This window comes from Ambystoma mexicanum, chromosome 14 (assembly GCF_040938575.1).
Source record: "Ambystoma mexicanum isolate Mex_15411 chromosome 14, UKY_AmexF1_1, whole genome shotgun sequence".
Classification (NCBI taxonomy): domain Eukaryota; kingdom Metazoa; phylum Chordata; class Amphibia; order Caudata; family Ambystomatidae; genus Ambystoma; species Ambystoma mexicanum.
In genome coordinates, this window is record NC_090940.1 from 87,629,714 (window position 1) to 87,652,102 (window position 22,389).

The window sequence follows — 22,389 nt, forward strand, 5'->3', positions numbered from 1 at the left end:
CATTGTGGTCCGGAATCCCATTGGTGGACATCTGTCAGGCGGCATGCTGGTCGGTGCTGCATACCTTTACTCAGCATTTCTGCCTAGAGCAACAGCATGCAGCGGATGTGCAGATAGGACGGGCAGTCCTGCGACATCTATTTCAGTAAGGTAAGCCCCAACAAAGGGGAGTGTCCTCCTGTCAATGTACTATGGTTGGGGGTTTTTGTCTTGCTATCTGCATGTGCTGTTCTTGTAGTATTGGTTTGCATTGCAGACCTCCAGATTGGGAGTACTGCTATATAATCTATTCTAAGCATGTGAATCCATGAAAGATCCAGTGCTGGAGAAGGGAGTTGTTTCTTACATGTAACTCCATTTCTCCAGTGTTGGTATCTTTCATGGATTCACATGCGCCCGCCGGCCTCCCCTGAATGCAAACTTGATATGCCCCTACTACCTTGGGGGTTAAAATCTCAAGGGAGCCGCGGGGCGAGGCTATTTATACCGTATACGTCCTATTGGGTCACGCGTAAGCAGCCCAAAAGGACGTAGATAGGACACAGAAGTATCGAGTTTTTTCCATTGGAAAACGTTTAATAAATATACCCAGGGTTCCCAGCCTGACGACGGGGAATATTCTAAGCATGTGAATCCATGAAAGATACCAACACTGGAGAAATGTAGTTACAGGTAAGAAACTACTCCCTTTTCGTAGTTACCACTAATATTTATAATCAGCTTGGTGTCGTCAGCATAGTTAGAAAAACTAACTCCCATTGTGTCAAGGAGACTGCATAACGGATGACAAAATACATTAAAAAAGGCTGGTGAGAGACAGGCACCCTGTAACACACCATACTGTAACCTCTCTGGTTTGGATCGAGCTTCGCCCCAAACAATTTTAGACATCCTATTTTGTAAAAAAGGATTCAATCCAGAGGGCTGCATCATTGGAACAACCAGCAAGATTATTCAACCGATCTATGAGTTTACCATGATCAAAAAGGTTGCAAGTTGCTGACAGATCTAATAACATCAGCAGCCCGTCCTTGCTGTTGTCCATAATTTTGAGGATTTCGCTCTGGAGGTCCAGCAGAGCACTTTTCGTGCCATGTTGAGACCTGACCCCAGACTGCCAGAGGTGGAAGACCTGGGATTTTTCCAGGTGCTCCTGTAACTGGAGAGTAGCAACTTTATCAACCACCTTCATAAGAAACAACACGTTGGTAATATGTCTATAATTAGTATGGTATTAGTATTAGTATGTGATCCAGCCCTGGATTTTCAGTAGTGGAGTCACTACCACATTTTTTAGAGAGTCAGGGATATAGCTATCCCTAATGGGTGCATTAATAAAAACAGACCAAGAACGGGAGAAAGATGCCAAGATGTTCCAGGATTATTTTGGAGGAGAGAATCTCGTCCTCGCAAGTCGTAGGCTCATTTTACTTAGTACCTTAGCCAGAAAATCTTCCGAGATCATTTGAAAAGTGAAGACATGATTACATTCTTGTTTGACCTCATTAATACTGTCGACTGGAGATGTAAACGTTGAATTGACCAGATTTCCCTTAATTTGGAAATGAAAGGCCGTGATTTTATCTGAACATGCCTTCTGAACTAATTCACAATCCTCAATGTTGGGGGGAAATTGGTGAAGAGTTGATTTAGGTTTTTCTAGGTCTTTCGGTATTTCAAACAACTTCCTGGAGTCGAAGAAAGTTGTCTTTGCTAACAAAATCTCCTCACAATATAATGGGCCTCATTATGACCCTGGCGGAAATGGGAAAACGATGGCGGAAATGCAATACCGCCATCGAATAGCGCTCGGTGCGACTATGACCCGTCACCGCAAAGTACGAAGCCATTAGCGACACCGTAGTGAACGCCAACGCTAACTGCACCAAGTACGCGCGCGCGCGCCATGCCAAACCGTAAATACCACCATGGCGCAAGGGTACGCGAATTCCGACCCTAGCGGACATGTACCTAACGCCATCAAGCATGGCGGAAAGTACCATTCCGCCATGGTGAGAAGTACGGCATCGCGAATCAACCGTAAACGGCCCCACTGAGTGCCTGTACACCGCACCCTGCCCACAAAGTACAACTCCCCGTAGGTGCAATGAAGTCACAATGCAACCAGTGAAAAGTACAAGTCACCCATGCATGCCAACGAACAAAAGAATCACAAGAGGGGCCAATGGGAGCTGCAGGGCACAGATGGCACGAATACAGAAGCCATTCCAATGGACATGACCACAGTCCCCCCCCCCGAAACGCACGCAAACACAGGCACCTGTGACCAGCAATATTCCTAAAATCACAACATTCCACCAGTCCACCTGGCTGACCGGCATCTGTTACACAAAACCCAATCCCCCGCCCCTGAGCATGACAACATTCAAACAGTCATATTGGCAGCCCCCATCCCTGACCTCACTGGGCTCCGTAGGCAAACGCGCCCAGCACAGTACCACGCAACTAAACTCCGAAGCTGGAACCCAATGCAGATCTCCTCACAATACATCGCTCCCCAAATAGGAATATGCCACATCACTCGCAAAGAAGAACGCTACACGGCCCATATCAGAATAGAAATTTAATGCACAACCAAATCACCAAGCCCATACAGCCATAAGTCCATGAACTCCAAAACACATATCACCATTGTGGGCTGCATCCGCAAGGAATGACCAGCTACTACTTGTGTGACGCCCTGTTCCATCATGGTACACAGAGCCACATTCACGTACGAAAAGGCAACATGGAAGCGCACAGAACCGCAGGGCCGTCCCAATGGGGAGGCACTAGTCCAGCTGAAAGGCCGAAATGTTGCTCCGAGCCACTAGTACTGCGTAAGGGCATGTGGCCCATTGGCGATCGTCCCACAAGATCGTAATGCTGCTCCACTGATTAACACGAAGCAGCAGGTGTCGGGAGTAAAAGCCATCTGCAGGAGTGGCATACAGATGGCAGTGGCAAAAGGGGAGGAGATACCTGTCAACCAAAAGAAAAGAAAAAGAACAGAATGGCCATCAGAACTACATTCCAACAACTCACTTCAATGATCACACTAAATCCACAGCCATATGCATGCTAGCCCACTCCAAAGGATCATCACCACCCCAAAACCACTTGCGACTCATAACCATCTATATCGAGGTGTAAACACCATCACAAACGAGTGTACCTGTGCATGCGTCTGTCAAAACCGATTCCATCAGATGGGAAAGTTAACGTGCATGGACACAAGTGTCTGAAGGCGCGTCGAGACAGGGAGGGCTCAACAAGGCCATATAGACGATGGTCCCACTATGGCAGCCCTGCATCACATAGCGCAGGGGAGGCGGATAGATTCCAACAAGCCCTGTACATGGCAAACCCTGTATCAAATCACCTATCCATGCATCCATTCATCATTCCCTCATCCCGGTATAAAAACGCCTGGATATTTACTCACATAACATTAGAAATTTCCATTGAGTCTGTGCGCTATGCAGCCTGCAAAATCCACAGTGCCCCAGCCCGTAATTCCAGTGTTGTGAAGTAACATGTATTTGGGAACGTCCGGCCTCATCGCCCACGTCGCTATTGCGCATCCCAAACTATTCATATCAATCATTGCTTCCTCGCCATGGCCCCTGTCTCAAGGACATTGAACAATAGAACGTTATATTTGCAGTCAGACCTGTGGGCATCTCCTCGCCGCTAGCTGAAAACCGAAAGCGCCGCCCTTCGAATTCCTCATTTGCAACATCACGTCGAAAAGGCATCTGTGGCCGTTTGAAATCACAAATTAATCCATCTAGTGCGGCTGTGTGTGAAAATGGCAACTGCCTTCACCCACTAATGGGACGCCCCGCCCGTCGTTGCAACTCGGTACAGTGATGCATGAGGGCCCACCGTTACTCGAGTACTACGTTCCACTGACCCATCACAAGTCTGTTCGCGACTGCAAAGATTGTATGTGAAACAATGGGACCATAGCCGAATGTACATATCAACAAATGTTACACGGCCATCGGGTACAAATACATGATTGCAATTGCAAGATGCCATTCCTCGAATAGCAGCGTTGTGTGCGGGACGTGCTCGCCCAAAGGGGAGAGCAGCTTGCACAGGTGGAATGAATCACCACAGGTGGAGGCCATACAGCCTGCAAACACATAAATTGCACACCCAGTCTCCTCCCACAACCACACCCACTCCGAAATGCTACCGGCAGGACTCGCGATGTTGGCCCTGGGGGACCTGATAGCACTGCAAGTACTCCAACTCCAAGAAGAAGACGAACACCAACTACAACCGGCCGCACGGAGGAGACGCAGGAGGAGGAGGAGGCCAAGGCAGGGCCAGCAAGGGCCGCCAGCACAGCCACTACCACCACGCAGGCAGCCCGCAATCCCACGCCTCCGAGCACATCCGTTCAACCTCACTGATGAGCAGATCCACACCCTCTACCGTTTGGACCGGGACACCATAGCCGCCATTGTGGACATGACACAGGCTGACCTTGTCAGCATGATAGATAGCCCAACCGCCATCCCACCCCTACTGAAGGTGGTGTCTGTACTCCACTTCCTGGCCACAGGCACCTACCAGCACACAGTCGGACAGTTGCATGGCATTTCTCAGCCACTGTTCTCACGGACACTATTGCAAGTGCTCGATGCCCTCCTGCAGCACGCAGACGACTACATCTCTCTACCACGCTCGAGCAGGAAATTACCAACACAAAAGTGGGATTCCATGCACTTGCCGGCATACCGGGTTGCATTGGTGCCATCGACTGCACCCATGTGGAATTGGTCGTCCCACATGCCATGGAGGCCCAGTACCGCAACCGAAAACAATTTCATTCCCTGAATGTACAAATGGTGTGTGACTCCAACAGGATCATTACACATTGTTGTGCCAGATTCCCTGGATCAACCCATGATTATATGGTCTTGAGGAACTCTACTATACCACGCTACATGGAGCGACACGCAGGGAACAGATCCTGGCTACTCGGTGAGTCTCATTTCATGCATGATGATGTGGGGTATGTGATGCCGCAATGACCTGGCAGGAAGGGGGGGGGGGTGCGTACGTAGCAATGGCATTCCACATCATACGTTTATCGTCCACATACAGGTGATGCTGGGTATCCACTGAAGAGATGGCTCCTCACACCAGTCCGGAACCCACGGGACCAGCATGAGGAGGACTACAACCATGCCCACTCACGTACCCGTGTAGTCATTGAACAGGCATTCGGCCTACTGAAGACTCGTTTCCGCTGCCTCAGCAGGTCTGTCGGGGCACTCCTGTACCGCCATGAGAAGGTTGCAAAGATGGTCATGGCATGTGTCATGCTCCACAACATGTGCGTACGTAGAAATGTGCCCATGCCCCCTGACGCAGAACTGCAAGCACCTGATGATGGTCATGATGAGGGTGGGGATGTGGCAGCACCTCAAGGAGTCTGCGAGGCACCGGAGGCCCGTGACATTCGTCAGCATCTCATTGATGCATGCTTCTAGCACTCACGCCTGGTGGCTGATACATGGACACGGGACTCGTGGCACTGTGTGTGTCTGGTACATGCACAATATGGACAGTACGCCTATGATGGCCTAGTACACAAAGATCATTGTCCACACATCTCATTGGTTGATCGTGCACTGTTTATGGCATATGTGATATCATGTTGAACACCCTATCGACCCGCCACCCAAGTGAGCCCAACACACCCCCTCCACCCTCCTACCTCCCCCCCGAACACCAGTGTCCAAAGATGCGCATTGACAGTGGGCTGTCGCTATTGCAAGCCCCCTCTGCGGGTATCAGGGGCACCCCTGCCTGTGGAGCGCAGGTTCCTCCCAGATCTACGTTGGGGGCTGCCCTGGACGGAACTTGCAACGGATGATGTCTCTGCCTGCTCACGTCCATGCATGTCCCTAAGGGTTTGTGAGAGCTCAGTGAGCACACGGCGCACTGCGGCAAGTTCGGCACATACGTCTTTGGACGTCGCATGCAGTTCCCCCCTCAGGCTCTCGGTGCTTCTCTCCATTTGGACTCTCAGGCTCTCGGTGCTACTCTCCATTTGGACTCTCAGGCTCTCGGTGCTACTCTCCATTTGGACTCTCAGGCTCTCGGTGCCACTCTCCATTTGTGCCCTTAGTGTCTCTGTACTTCTCTCCATTTCTGCCCTGAGTGTCTCAGTTGATGTTTCTATGTCTGCCTTAGTGCGCCCACATTCATCGGCATGGTCCTTGAGGAGCGTGGCCAGTTGCTGCTGTTGCACGATTAACTGGTCGAGGGACTGTTGCCTCTGCTGGGCCATGGCCATTTGCGGGGGTGTCACAGAGGGGCTGTTGACCTCATGTTGCCTTGCCACAGGGCTTGTGGGGGATGGCCAGTCGTCGTCTTGTGGGTGCCCCTGCGTGGTATCCTCATGTTGTACGGGATGGGACAGACAGGGGGAATGGGACAGGTCATGGATGGATCTGACTTCGACATCCCCGTCTTCTGTGTCGGAGCATGCTGCCATCAATGGGGTGTCACCTATGGTGCTGCTGCCACCAGAGGCAGTGCCTTCTGTGGCATCCGTTGGGGGGACCTGTGGTGGTGGTGGTGTGGGCATGCTGGCTGCTGGGGTGCCTGTTGATGTTCCCTCCTCTGTGCTGCCACCTGATGTGTGCTGCTGCCGTGTCTTGATGCGTGCAGCTGAGGTGGAGGGTCTTTGGCCGTTGGTCTTGGCCCTCTTTGCAGGTGTGCTGGTAGGGGTGTCCTGATGCTCGTCGTTTGGATCGGACCCTGTGGTGGAGTAAAGGAGGGCGAGGGTTATTAATGGGTCTGTGGGTATTGGAATGGCATTGTATCACATGCATTGGGGTGGTACCTGAGGGTGATTTGGGTCGGGGCCTTGGAGGTGCTTTCATTTGTGTGTGGAGTGAGGGTGCAGTTGTTTGGCAGCCTGCAGTTAGGGTGTGCCTGCTGCACGTGTAGTGGGTGTTTTAGGGGTTTTTAATTATTTATGTATTTATTGTGAGTTTTAGAGTGCGCTATCAGGCCGATGTGTGTGGACGTTCTCCTGGACATGTGTTTCTGTTGCACTATGTGGACACATGGTACTTCACATGATTGGACATTGTGGATTTAGCATTGTTTTATCAGGCCCACCTACCTGAATCTTCGGATGTCTGCACTCCTTTCTCCATCCCTCCGACTCCCTCTATACTCTCCATTCCGATGGTGGAGGCACAGATTTCTTCCCAGGGGGTCAACTTGATGGGTGATTCAGGACCTCCCCCGGTGGCTGTGGCAATGTTGCGGTTGGCAGAGAGTATGCTGCGGACGCGTATCCGCAGGTCGTCCCATCGCTTTCTGCATTGCTGTGGGTTGCGGGGTGCGGTCCCCACCGCGCTTACCCGCTGTGCCACCAGAGCCCATATGGCCTTCTTGTTCGCAAGTGCCGTCCTGGTCATTTGCGTGGAGAAGACGACGGCAGCATTCTCCTGGAGGGTCTCTGTTAGCACGGTGAGTTCCTCACGGGAGAAGTGGACCTGCCGCTTGCGGTCGCACGCTTTCTTCGCTACTTTTCCCATTTTTCTTGGTTTTGCTAGGGTGGATGACGGGTTGGGGTGTGTCTCGGGGTAGTGTTTTTAGTGGTTGTGTGGTTTTTGTGGTTTTATAGGTGTACGGCGGGATGTTTCCCGTTCCGGGCCCATGTTTTTACTTCCGTTTCCGTATATTTCCGGTCACCGTACTTTCCGGTAGGCGCACACTGCGGTGTCCGCTGTGATGGGTGGCGGTATTGCACCTAGGGCGCCGTACGCCGGCGGTGTGGGCCGTTTTGGGGTCATTTCCGCCATCGCGGACTTTGCACTTCCGCCATGCCGTGGTGCTCGTGCCCGATGGGTCGGAATGGGCCGCACTTTGCTCCTTCGTGCAATGGCGGAAACGCTATTTACGCTGTGGCGGTCCGGTCAGTCACTTTCCGCCAGGGTCGTAATGAGGGCCAATGTGTCCACAATCTTCCAAACCTCTCTGTGTTTCTGCGACTGATATTTTTGCCAGAATCTCTCTGCTTTCCTCTTTTCTTGTTTGCGAACGGCCAATGCTGCCGTAAACCATGTCTTATTATTAGACGTTTCTCGAATGAGCTTGCTTTTAACAGGTGCTACCTTATCCATGTATTGTATTTGAGCCTTTTCATGTTCCATCACCAAGAGGTGGGAGGAGTCATTCTTGGTGGTGGAATTCATAAGCTCCACAAGACACTGCTCCAGATCAGCCGTATTCACTCTGTTGAAGTTTCTACTCACCACCCTTTTAGCAGGGTTAGTTTTCCATACTGATGGGGACGTAAGAGTCATAGTAGAATTCACCAGAAAATGGTCAGACCAAATGCAGGGATCAACACATGTTGGGCTGAGCGTCAAATTTTTAGCTAGAACCCAATCAAGAACATTGCCGAATTTATGGGTATGGTCCGTACTGTGTATAACAAATTAATTATCCCTAAAAAGCTGTTCCAAATGAAGGGCTTCCATATTTTGTGGATTATTTGGCCACCTATTGAAGTCCCCCGGCACCAAAGTGGATTTATTCGGTTTATGTAAGGAGGGTAACATACCTGCAATTTTGCAATAAAAGAGGGGCAGTAGAGAAGTACAATGTTCATACAGTTGTTAGGGTTAGGTGTAGTCTTCAAGAGGTTGATTTTGCAACCTGAGCAAATAATGGGTACTTGAAAGAAATGTATTTCCTCTCGTACCACACATGCCACTCCCCCCCTTTCAATCTCCCTATTTTTGTCAAAAAAGGTATAGCCGGGGGTATTACCAGATGGATATTTGGGCCACTAGAGTCTTGTAGCCACGTTTCAGTGAGGCACATAATATCGATTTTTTTGTTCTAATATAAAATCCCAAGGACCTAGTGTTTAGTAATGCTGTTTTAACATATTTCTGTTTGACATCACCGGTCGCAACGGCATCGGACTCTATATTAATTTCCAGGGGCATGGTGTATTTGAAAGCCTGTATTTTTAAATAGTAAGGACCACCACTGTTGATAACTAACCATTTCTGGTGATCAGCGTAAAGAGAGGCGGTCAATGCCGGCGCGTCCAGCTCGGATTTGTGCAGACTTGCTAGTCCCTGACAGGTCCGCGCTGACGCATCTGAAATTATATTCAGAAAGGTGCATGGACTACAAGGCTTCTAGGGGATGTAGTTCAGGCACGTATGTTCGCAAAGCAAGGACCAGCTGTGTCTCCTGAGGTAAGAAAGACTCCTACGCGCAGGGGGTCACAAGGAAAAACGAAACACAATATACAAGGAGCTTAAAAACATATTAAATCAATTTAATTTAAAAATTGATAAAAGTGACTAAAATTACAAATTCAAATCTAACTAAGGAGGACTACCTATCTCAATATAAACAACTGATTTACACAACTTATCTAAAAGTAGCAACAAAGTAACAACACAAATGACACAATGTCCAATGGTGTGTGCCGACATCCTTCCACCCTTTCAGTGCAAGGGTACATTTGATACAGTTATTTTATGTTGATTTGTACCGCACACCGCTACCACCCAGGGGCAGTCTCCAGGCATCTGAGTGCATAAGTGGTATTGGGATGATACCTGGTGTCCCACATATGGCTCTTCTCCTGCTGTTCCAGTATGATAGAGGTGAGGGGGCGGTAGCTAGGGATTACGTGTCCACCTGCTCCTCTACAATAGACTTCATCCAGCGACCTCCATCGCGGTCTCCTTAAACAAGAAAGGCAGATCTAATAGAACAGCTAATGGTGGAAGAGAACAAGTTACTGCTGAAGGCAGCATTAGACCGAGTACCGTTCCTGCAACAATTAAAAGGGTTTTATTCACACTTCTTCATGATCAAGAAAAAGAATGTCCAATGACGTCCAATACTAGATCTAAGGACCCTCAATAAGTTCTAACGCTGCCTCAAATTGAAGATGACTTCACTCCAGATGGTCCTTCCGTGGCTGAACAAGGGATATTTTCTAGCCACCCTAGGCCTAGAGGACGCTTACTTTCATATTCTGATCCATCCCTCACACAGGAAGTTCCTTCGATTCTCTCTGGGAAAAGACCATTTCCAGTTTCAAGGTACTTCCCTTCAGACTCAAATCAATGCAAGGGTGTTCACTAAATGTCTGCCGCCAGTAGCCGTCCACCTCAGTTGATCAGGAATAGAGGTCTTTCCGTACCTGGACGACTGGCTCACAAAGGAAAGTTCCCTAGGAGCGAAGCCAAAAGCAGTGGCGCAGACTAAAGCCCTGCTTCAGGACCTAGGAGTTACCATCAACAGGGAAAAGTCATCTCATGTGCCAGCACAGAACTTAATTTTTCTCGGAGCAGATCTGGATACACACATCCCAAGGGTACGACCATCAAAAGACAGAGTGGCAGCGATGCAAGAGCTGGACGCTTGGTTTCAAGAAAATGAAATGTGCATGGTACGACAATACAGGTTCCTCCTAATCATGATGTCCTCATGTACCTTCCTCATACCGAAATGCAGACTGGAGATGAGACCTATTCATGAAGAACTGGACAGGCAGGGGATCCAGTACAATGGATCATGGGACGACGTGTGTGCCTCACACCAACATTCCACAAGGCATTGAGGTGGTGGGCCAAAGAGGCCAACTTGGTTCAGGACATGCCATTCCCGACACCCACATCAATGTTACTGCTCTGGACGGACACCTCTCTATCGGGATTGGGTGCTCATTTGGGGGATCTGCAAGTGAGCAGAGTGGGGTTAGAAAATGACTCCTGCCTTCACATAAATGTGCTAGAGCTGCGTTCAATTCGCTGGGCGCTAAAGTCATTCCAACCAGTCGTCACTGTTCAGGTGGTGATGGTACAAATGGACAATACAACGTCAATGCACTATACAAACAAGCAGGGGGGAACAAAATCCAACATCTTGTCTATAGAAGCGCAATGACTCAGGAACTGGATCCTCAAGCACAACATCCAGCTGAGGGAAGAGCACCTCCCGGGAAAGGACAACATCCTGGCGGACAAACTCAGCAGGGAGTATTTGCAATCCCATGAATAGGAACTGAACAAACAGAAGCTGAGCCAGCTGTTCGCCAGCTGGGGGAAGCCCAAGATAGGTCTATTTGTCACATTCGACAACAAGAGGTGCAGCCATTTAGCCTCCAGATAACCAGAGAATCTCTCACTCGGGACACATTCTCGTTGGATTGGATGGGGATATCCCTTTACAGCTTCAACCCGACCCCGCTGATACCATGTGTACTGAGAATGATGAAGGAGCAGCCATGTACCATGATCCAGGTAGCCCCAGCGTAGGCCCATCAGGTGTGGTACACAACACTTCTGTAAATGTCACAAGAGACCCCCATCCATCTCTGACCACATCTGCTTCTACTGTCTCAACACGGAGGGAAGCTGCTCTACCACAATCCCGCCAGTCTGTCTCTCAAGGGCTGGAAACTCAGCAGCAAAGATTCCATAACCTTGCACTAGACTGAGAGTGCTGGAACATTCTCAAGGCGGCCAGGGCACCATCCACGAGTCAAACGTACGCCAAGAAGTGGAAGTGTTTCAAGGTATGTTGCGCAGGAAAATGTGCAGACCCACTCTCAGCATCTGTGGAAAAGATGTTGCCCTTTCTCCTGCACTTGGCAAATAGCAGACTAGCCCTGAGCTCTATCAAGGTGAACCTCTCTGCCATTTTGGATACACCACAAGGCCTCATCACGAGTCCCTGGTCTCAGTCACAACAGTTAAGGTTTTCCTTAAGGGGCTAACACAAACCTTCACCAGAGAACGCAGACCCATCCTTTCCTGGAGTTTCAATACCGTTTTGACAGAGAGCGCACTATTACCCATTAATAGGGGCAACCTACGCTTCCTATCTTAGTAGCCTTTCTGGTGGCTATCAACTCATCAAAGCAAATTGGGGAGCTGCAGGCACTATCCACGAGTCGCACTTTACGATCTGCCAAAAGGATCGGGTCATTCTTCGACAACACCCAAGGTTCATCCCTAGAGTGATGTCGAATGACATTCTCTGTGCGGATAGTATTACCCACCTTTTTCAGCAACCATGCAACTGCAGCGGAACGGGTACTACATTCCTTGGACATTTAAAGAACACTTAAAATTCTTCTTACAGAGGACAAAAGACTTTAGATCTTCATCAAGACTTTTGATCGCCTTTGCGGGGTGCAGCAAAGGACGATGTATCTCCAAACAAGTTCTAGCCCACTGGGTCTCTAGATATATCACCCACTGTCACCAGATAAGATGCGATCCACTACCGTCTCCGCTGGCAGCACACTCCACCAGAGGAAGAGCAGCATCAGCAGCATTCCAAGCGGAGGTGTCTTTGAAAGATATATGTTGAGCGGCAACATGGAGCACGCTCCACACGTTTGCCAAGTTTAGAGGGAGATACCAGATACCAGAGGGAGACACCAGAAAGGAAACGGCAGTCGGACAGGCAGACGTTCAGCACCTGTTTGCTTAAGGTAGGAGCAGCCTGTGTATCCCTCCTTACAATTTTCATTATTTCCTAACATGCGTGTTCTGTGAAAATGCTATTTTTATATAGAGAAAAACTCTCATATATTTTTCACAGGCATGGCATTTGGTTTACTGCTTGGTACGCTATTCAAGCATGTGAATCAAGCATGTGAATCTATGAAAGATCCAATGCTGGAAAAGTCTTTGTTATTTACCTGTAACTGTATTTCTCCAGCATTGGTATCTTTCATAGATCCACGTGCGCGCGCCCTCCTCCCCTGGGGAGTGGCTGCACCATATCCAGTCAGTCATCACCTATCAGGGGTGGATCTTTAGCCCTGCCACCTCATTGGTTAGGGTCTAAACAGAACAAAGGAGGTGGAGGGACTAGACAAGTGAATGGCTACACAGGCCCTATGGTGCTATCTGTGTAGCATTTTCCTGTGGGAAAAGTTTATTTTAATGATACATTTTAAATTACAGAGGATTCCCAGTCCGACAATGGGGAATATTCAAGCATGTGAATCTATGATAGATGCCAATGCTGGAGAAATACAGTTGCAGGTAAGTAACAAAGACGCTTGCTCTCTCCCCTTCTCCTGATCTGGCCTATCTATCTTCTCTCTTTGCTCTTGACTTTTGCAGCTATTTCTCATTTAATATTTTTCAGCTATGTTCCATCCTTCCCTCTGTACTACCTCTCCTTTCCCTTCTCATCTCCTTCACTCCCATCTTTATGTACTTTTACTCCTGTCTCTGATAATGAAACTGCCCGTTTTCTCTCTAGCGCTCATACTATGCCCTGATCATCCCCTACCCTCCGCCCTTACCCTAAGGTCTTCCCCTCTATGATCTCTTATCTCTCTTTTTTACCAACTATTTCCCTCTACTTCTGTTTTCCCCATCTAGTTTAAAACATGCTATCACGCTTCTTGAAAAAACCCTCCCTAGGTTCCTCTCCTCCGTTTAACTAATGGGTCAATTACCATATAGCCAGAAATGTACACATATGAGGATCGACCCCCACAGTGCCTTGGTACACAAGCACACACTTACTTACTTGCTCACCCACCAACTCTGTCCCTGATTTAACAGTGCAGGTCGGAGGAGAGGGGGTCTATTTCCTTGCCCTATGAAGTGAAAAGTCTGTCCCTTAAATAAGCACAAGTGTGGTGTGGTGTGGAGTGGTCTATGGTGGTGGAGTACCGAGGATTTGCAGTCTTTTTTGAGTTCTTCATTCCCAACCGTGTACCACCTTCACCCCATCCTACCAGGTAGGATACGTAGGAACTCTGCCCCCCCCACCCCCTTTCCTACATGAACACATTCACACGGACAGCCCGTTCTGGGATAAAACAGACAAACACCCGAGCAGTATACCTGATGTGTCCCAAAACAATGGTCAGGCGAGGTCAGGCAATTACTGACTGACACTCACACCTGACTTCCATTAAGCTTCCCCAGATGGATAAAAGGCGGAGCACGAAAGCACACTCTGAGAAAGGCAAAGCACATAAGGAAACAGCAGTTTCAAGGTGGCAGCTGAACAAGAGAAGATGGCAAAACAGGCGGGGATCGCAAGGCGGGAAGTTCCCTTGACCTTTTCCACAAGAAGCCTTAACTTTCATGAGCCCTCGAGATTAGAAAGCATAAGACCAGGAAACCAGATTAAAGTATCCTGTATTGTGTGTCGGAGATATCCAGGGCCCTGCTGCGTCACTAATCAAGGCAGGGAGAAGCAGAAGCCGCTGTGGCACCATCCTTGGCTCTGAGACCAAGCAGCGTCAATGAAATCAACACAGCCGGTGAGTTGGGTAGACCGATAAAAGCCTGGTCTGTGTTGAAGCAAAGGTTGCAAGCAGCAAACGATGGAATTAACATTGTTAAAACACGTGTGATAAAAGACGCAAGTAAAGTTGAACTGCTGATGAGTGTTGGAACTTGGAAAAGCAAAATACGATACCTTTGACAGAGTGGTCCGGCACCGCGTGGGTGCTCAATCGAAGGTCTCTGTAAGGTATCCAGCTGAGAAGTGGCAGAGGTGAAAGTTAAAGGGTTGTATTAAAAAGAGAACAAAGAATTGTGAATCGTAGTGTCCTGGGACAGGTCAAGCAGAATCCTGCGCACAGTTGAAAGTCTTCGATTTTGATACAGTTAAGAATGTTTGGAAAATTGGATACATTTGTTCTGAGCCCGGCAGAGGGAGACCAATGGAAAGTTCTGTGTTAAAGTGTGTCTGAGCCCGGTGGAGGGGGACTTGGTGTGAACAGTGAATCACCAGAGAAGTTGTGTATATGGGAATCCTGAGGAGAAAGGAACTGTTTGTTTGTTGCATCAGGCCGTCTGAAATAAGAGACTTTCAATGGCAAAGAGACTTTGGCACTGACGGTCCTGATACTGAGATTTTGAACTGCATCCTCGTGCTGAAAAAGCCTGAGTTTGTGCTAAGCTTGAGTGTGCCGCCTTGGCCCATGCTGAAAACGCAGGGAAGGGAATCTAACGGCTCAACTATCCTGACATATCATTTCTTGAACACTTTTCTTTTGTGTTATATTGTTTCTCACACCATTTGTATTTAGATGTAAGGATTGGCAATAGTTTTATTATCATAGGCCCTTTTATTTTGACAAGACACTACTAGGACTACTTTATTATTATTTGATGGTCGTAGTTTGCTCCCATGTTTAGATTTAGGATTAGATAGGCGTTTTTCAAACCCAATTGAAGTTCAATAAACACTCTTGAACTGGGGTCACTTGTGTCTATCTTACTGTTTGATACCATGCCTTCCTTACAGACCATTGCAGCCTGGTTTCAGAAAAGGCTGCTCCACCACACAGACTATTTGCGCACTCCATCTGTTGGCAGCAGATGTCTTGGGGACTTGGATGGGGCACTGTACTTGTATTTTTTTGATTACACAGCAGCCTTCGACTGTATTGTGAGATCAATTTTGTTGGCTAAACTCGAAGGCTGGGGTATCAACAAACACTTGTATTTTATCAAGATACTCTACGCTGACACTACAGTTTGTGTTAGATTATCTCAAGAAGGTGTAGTCACTGCACCCATGTCTGCAAATAGAGGACTCGAGCAGGAGGGCGTCTTGGCACCCCTCTTGTTTAACCTCTATGTGGCATACATGGGTGAGGTGCTTATTGGATGGGACAGATTCCCCCGCGGATTGGTGCAACTGTGGTCCCATGGATTGCGTATGCAAACCACACTTTGCGGTTAGAACATACCCCAGTGGGTCTGCAGCGATCCATGGACACACTGGCTCAATATGCGGAGGTGAACCAATTAAGGATTAACCAGAGTGAAACCAAGGTATTACAACGGCAGGGAAAAGGATGTTGTGCCTCTGGGTACAGATGGCACATTGGCGTATGCAAACCACACTTTGCGGTTAGATCATACCCCAGTGGGTCGGCAGCGATCCATGGACGCACTGGCTCAATATGCGGAGGTGAACCAATTAAGGATTAACCAGAGTGAAACCAAGGTATTGCAACTGCAGGGAAAAGGACGTTGTGCCTCTGGGTACAGATGGCACATTGGCGGTGTAAAGTTGTAAGTAGTAGACAACTATTTATATCCAGTATTGCCCTTGTATGGTGCCCCGAGTCCTACAAAATATAAGAGGTATATAACATTGAAAGCTGTCCGTAGATGGCAAGTAGTTAAGGGGTATATAAAAAGAGCTGGTGGTGGCTCTGTAGAGGGCCTCCTAGAGGTTTACCTGAAGTCAATTGTACCATGCATGCTGTACAGGACTGAAACTCTTACGGAAAAGCAGGTGGGATGCTTGACATACTAGAAGGAAAAATAGTAAGGTCTCTACTTAACCTCCCAGTGGGAGTACCTGTGGGAGCCTTAAGATTGGAACTGGGAGATATGTCCCTCCATATGAGATGGAAGCTTGCCTGATGTAAACTGCTAATGAATATTAAAAAATCTGGGCAGATAGATCCCTCAGTAAGCATATTTTCTATGTTTGCTGCGCATATGTGTTTTCGACCGAGACATTTGGCTCAACTTGACTTGGTAAGCATCGTCCAAGGTCATTTGACAAACATTGGGCTAGAGATGTTGAACATGGATAGCCTTGGTTATTTTCTCCATGATATTAAGACAAAGTCGCTCAAGTGAGATCGGGTAACGACTGTCGACAGTCTTGTAAGCAAAAGACGATACCAAGAGTTTAGGTCGCAGGGGTTTACAACGCTGAGACTGTGTACTTACCGAACAAAAATATGGGCAGAAAAATTGAGGTGCTTTATCCTGTATTTACGGCTAAACTTGTTGCCAGTCCTGGAATATATGGGGGATTGGATAGGCATATCACGAGAACACAGGCTGTGTCGACTATGCAGCCAAGAAATAGAAACTAGTCATCATTTACTGACTAGCTGTAGGCCTGCCCAGAGATATTATTTAGACAGCTACCAGCGATTCTGTGTATCCATTGAATACATAGAAAAGGATCAATTCTGGGTGACAATAATGCGGGCTGAGTCTTTAGTCGTTATAGCGGACGCAATGCACATTGGGGATAAGCTACTGCCTCTATTAAAATGTGTTTATTTTCCCTTAAGTATATGTACAGGACGGTTATATAAGATGCTGTAAATGTGGTTACCTGTATGGAAAAATGTGTGTAAGGTAGTATGCAAGTACCAGAATGTTGAGGTAACTTGAAATGAAATGATACACGTGATATGAAAAGTATGTTTTTATTGTTGTTTTATTGTACTGCATTTTTACTTTGGTTTTTATATGCAAAGGGCTAGATTATTAGCCAAAAGCATTTAATAAAGAAATTTGCAAAACATTAAGCGTTTCAATCCATTGTTCTAACTCGTGCATTACAATGCATTGGATGTCAGCAATATTCTAAATACTGTTTTATCGTCCATCCCAAGGACACTTTCCGTTCAATGAGTTTAACCTTGCTGCTTTTTATTATTTTCTGGGGGATTGAAGGAAAAATTGGATTCAGGTCCTAAACGTGATATCGATGGCATGGGTGCAGCTGAAATCAAATATGGCGACTCCATTTCCTTCGTGCAGCACGTGGCCAGTGGGCTGTGGCTGACTTATAAAGCTCAGGACGCCAAAACAGCTCGTCTGGGACCTTTGAAACGAAGGGTATGTATACACTCATTTTATAAATGTATATTAATCCTTGGAATACACTTAGGATTTACAAAAACGTGTGGAACATATGGTCTAATTTTGTTTTTACCACTTTTATATATATTTCCTAGTTGCCTTTGGAAATCATTATATTCGCAGCATTCTGTGCTTCTGGGGTGCAAGCTGTCAACTATACATGAAGTACATGTGGGATTTTTTCAGCCTCTCGGGAAGTCAATATAGTCCGACAGGCATAATATAGTCCAAGGACGTGGCAGAGTGCTATATTGTGCGTAAAGGGCAATTTGACATCCGGAGGGTGAATAATATTGTATATAAGAAAAAAACAGTGACCCTGGAAGTGAGTGCGGGTGTTGGGTGAAACACTGTGGACAATGAGGGCACCGACTTGAAGTTGGTGGGAGGAATAGTCTGTAAGTGTCTGATGATGGGGATTGGCTGAAATGAACTAAGTGGGTGGTCTTAAGAAGGATCTGGGTGAGGGGGATTTTCCTGAAAGTGATTAAGTGAATGATGTGTTGGGCTAAAGTGTTTGAGGGTCTGAGGGTGGAAGTAGGTGGTGTAGTTTGTGCCGGAGGTTCATGAGGCTGTTGGGCTGAAGTGTGTGAGGGTCTTGGTATGGAAATGAATGAGGGTGTTAGGCTGAAGCGTGTAAGAGTCTTGAGATAGAAGATTGGACCGGAGGTGAATGAGCAATTTGGGTTGCATGTGGGTAATGAGGTTAGTTAGGAAGTACGCAATGGGTTTGGGATGGACGTAAATGAGGGGTTGGGCCGGAAGAGAGGGAAAGGTTGCTGGGATTGAGGGGGGTTGGGCTGTAAGTGGGTATGCTAGTTGCGCTTGGAGATGATACGACATGGGTAGAGTAATGAGCCAGTCTTAGATTGCATACTGGCCAAGTTTGGGCAGTAGAAGAGCCCATGAGGGAGAGGACTGTCACCACTGTATTTGCATAACCTATGTGTGCCAGATTGCTTTTCTTACCCCAATACGCTGGTCAGGGACATGTGTGCTTTTTTCCAAATCTGCGTTGGGTGGGCTCATATTCATATTGCTCAACGGAAATAGCAGTGTAATCCTATGTTACACAATTGGCACCACTTCTGGTGCACACCTGTGCAATGGTGGCATAGTTGTGTCTCGAATCCACAGGATTTAAAGACAGTTACCAATCGCATTGTGCTAATTTCCATACACTGATTCTGTGCCCAGCTTTTCTATCAGCAACATATGAAAAACCTGCTTTTCAAATTAATGTATCCAATACATTAGGCACAACAAGTGGACACTCAGTCTGTGGATCTGCATGTAGACCATGCACTTGTTGCGCAGACCTAGTTTCAGGAAGCAACTGTGCACTTTACACTCATAGGGTGAAGTACATGTTGAGGGAAGCAGACAAAGAAGGACAAAACAGTGGGAATGGGATCACCCACTCTCAGGTAGGGTGGAGAGTGGACGGTGTGTGGACCTAGGTATTAGGGAGGAGCCATTCCTTAAAGAGGAGGGTCTTCACATCCTTCCTGAACTGTAGAATTGAGGGACAAGTCTGATGTTGATGGGGAGGAGGTTCTTGGGTCTTGGAGCGTAGACAGAGAAGGCCTGTCTTCTGGTCCTTTCCCTCTTGTACCGGTGGAGTTCAAGTCTGCACGTGTCCTTACTTCTGGTGGATTGTAGAGACTCCTGGGATGCTGAGTTTCTCAGTGAGGCAGCTTGGGGACTTCAGGGTGACAACCCTTGCATATGATGCAGCACATTTGAAGATGATGCGGGAGTCAGTGTAGTTCGATGAGGGTCAGTGATGTTGTTGACTATGCACATTCCTTCGATGACCTTCCAAAAGGGCACTGCCACCATCCAGGTGGGAGTGGACCATGGTTTGGACCGCGGATCTGAAGTTGTTTTCTGAGATGAAGGCCTTCATTTTCTGCAGGAGAGAAAGTCTGCACCAAGGCATTTGTGTTTTTCTTGCAATATGCTGTTTGTAAGGGAGGTGTCTGTTGATCACACACCCAAAGAACTTGGCGTAGGTGGCCAGCTGTGTTGTGAAGCCTTCGAGATGCAAAACAGAGAGCCAGGCCTGGAATCTAGGGTGTTCGGTGTTGTTGGTCAGCAGTTGTAATTCACTCTTGGAGGGATTGAGCTTTAAGTAGGCCCTAGGCATCCACGACTGGATCACAAGTTAGGTGTTCTAGTTCTTATTCCTTGATATGTCCTGCTACTGAAAACAATGTCATCCAAAGAGTAAACTAACCAAGCCCTTTATCCTGTTCAGGCAATACTACATCAGGAAGGCCACATGGACGATGGGGTGCTGCTGCAGAGATGTCAGCATGAAGAGTCACAAGCTGCAAGAATCATACGCAACACAACAGGCTTGTTCAGCCAGTTCATCAGGTATTGTGTGTAGTTCCTATTTGTAAAGCGATATGTATGTGCAGGTATATGCTGTGCTGCTGATGAAACCAGGATAACGAGCACCCAACTCCCAAAGGATAACTCTCTCCAAATGTGTATATATGACACATAGTATGTCATCATTTTACTGCTAGGATGTTTTCATAAAATAATTAAGTGGAAAGGTCAGTGTGCTTTATTTGCTCAGCAGGGTTGCAAGACGGAATCACTGTTACCGGTATGTCATATATAAAATGCGTGTTTGAGCTTATGTTCTCAAAATGCTCTTTGATTTTACACAAATCGCCAACTAGTTTACATTGGCGCTATTTTGCCTCCTCCCCTTTCTCATGGGTTCTCACCTGGGTGATTTGAAGAAATCTTGGTTAAATTAACACCTTGAAGTCTGTCTTCGGGCAGCAAACGCACTCTTAAGGTGACACAGCCTTTAGTTTGAGACGACTGGTGCCCTGCCACATGACATGTGCATAGTGTTAATAGCGACAGATTATCACGGGACAGGCAGACAGCAGGGGAACTGAACCACTACATGAGCATTTCAGAGCTTTCAAGCACACTGCACTGGGTCATTTATCTACAGAATGAAGGTGATTTACTCTTTCATTAAATTGCGTTTATGCCGGGTTAGAAAGGGATTTATTTTCATCGAGTCGTTTATTTAGAAACTCAACGAGAGGGAGTTGTATCTACAGACTGGATGTAAAAATGACTAGCTGAGAGTATGCTGGGTGGCCTAAAGCGCATGCTTGCAGGGCCCCATGATGTATTGTTTGTTTAGGGGCAGGTGGCCCTTGCCCAAGGCACCTGCCCCCATTCGGCCATGCTCAGCACAGTTTGTACATGTCCCTTTTCCAGCTCTCCCTCGACATATACCACTTATAGAACTCAGTATACTAAAAAGAGACTTTTACATCACTTCTTTGCTAAGGTAGACTTACAGATAGCAACATTGGGAAAATAACCAATGGGATGGGGCATAACCAGTCACATATCAGGCATGCCTATGGGAATACAGAAGATTTTAGTCTGAGCCAGTGTGTGTTGAAGAATATTGTTTCCCTATGGGCCTGTGTGCCCCAGTTCCATTGCACCGCAACATAGTATTTGGGAATGTTTGAGCTCTTTGTGCGGATTTTACATCCATGCATACAGCCTTGCACCTGTAACCTTATCAGCTGCTCACCTCCTCCAGGTGGAATCATACCGCGCCACCCGTATAGCTCCCCATCATCCGAACAGATCCTTCATAAAGCAACACCAAATCCATGTGCTGCCATTATGGAACTCTAGCCATCACTCATGGAACCAAGACAGATCAGTCAGGACAGGTACCAGCTGAGAACGGAACTGCTTGCAAAGTGGTCGGACCCATCCATCACATAGCCTATATGCTTTGATACACTCAGGAGTGACAGTGGTGCAACACAGTTCCTGCTTTACAAGAAGAATAAATAAATGAATAAAGGAGTGTAACCAGGGTCCTGCACAAGCACAGGCTTACTGCTAGGTTTCAGACCGCGCCACCACCTGGTATATCCTTCAATCACCTCTCTATCAAGCTATTTGTGTCGATGGACTTGAGAGGAATAAAACCTTGTATTTATTTCATGTTGTCAGCTTCTGGGAGCCGATTTATGAATTTCCCGGGGGGTGACCAAATATAGGAAGTGACATCACCGGCAGTTATATGACCGCATTTGCATGTAGTCACCAACTTGGTGTAAGAAGGGTAGGGGGGGCCGCAGAACAGTGGAAACATTGGCTAGCATGTACTGCATATACTAAAGTCAAGTAAGAAGGAGGTTTAAGCCTTCGAGTTGCATTCCAGTAGGCCAGCACTGCCCCTACCACCCCTCTATAATCATCCAGGTTGAAGTAGCCCTCAAAAGGCAGAGCAACACAACTAGGATGGGAGAACAAAATGCCAGCCCATCCTGTGAGTGTGTCATACCTCAGAGCAACGACTGTGCGTGTGCCTCCTACCTTGGAGCACAATCTCACTAATTTGGTGCAAATCTTGCAAGTGGGAGCATGGGAATCCCCTGTGTGTGTGTGGGCTGCAGACCCCGGATCACATGCTCACTTCTTCAGTGTGAAACTCTGGCCAAGGCTCTTTGGGCAAGCATTCAGGATGGGTCTCACACCTTTAAACAGTGTGATATATTGAGTGGGCACCTCACTCCTTGGAGCATAGTATACCTGTTGCTGGTAATCTCACAACTGAACGTAAAGTTTCACTCTTGGTCATCTCAGTGACCCCATGTATATTAATGGAGTCAGTCAAGACAATTATATT

At 47.5% G+C, this 22,389-nt stretch overlaps 1 protein-coding gene across 7 annotated transcripts in view; it reads left to right on the plus strand.

Annotated features, from left to right (window-relative positions):
* The window catches only part of RYR3 (ryanodine receptor 3), a 1,751,462-nt gene that overhangs the window by 623,401 nt on the left and 1,105,672 nt on the right, over positions 1–22,389 (plus strand). For all 7 annotated transcript variants that reach the window (XM_069638568.1, XM_069638566.1, XM_069638573.1 and 4 more), the window contains 2 exons: positions 17,502–17,666; positions 19,951–20,072. In XM_069638568.1, coding sequence (XP_069494669.1) covers positions 17,502–17,666; positions 19,951–20,072 — 287 coding nt within the window. The remainder of the gene's footprint in view (positions 1–17,501; positions 17,667–19,950; positions 20,073–22,389) is intronic.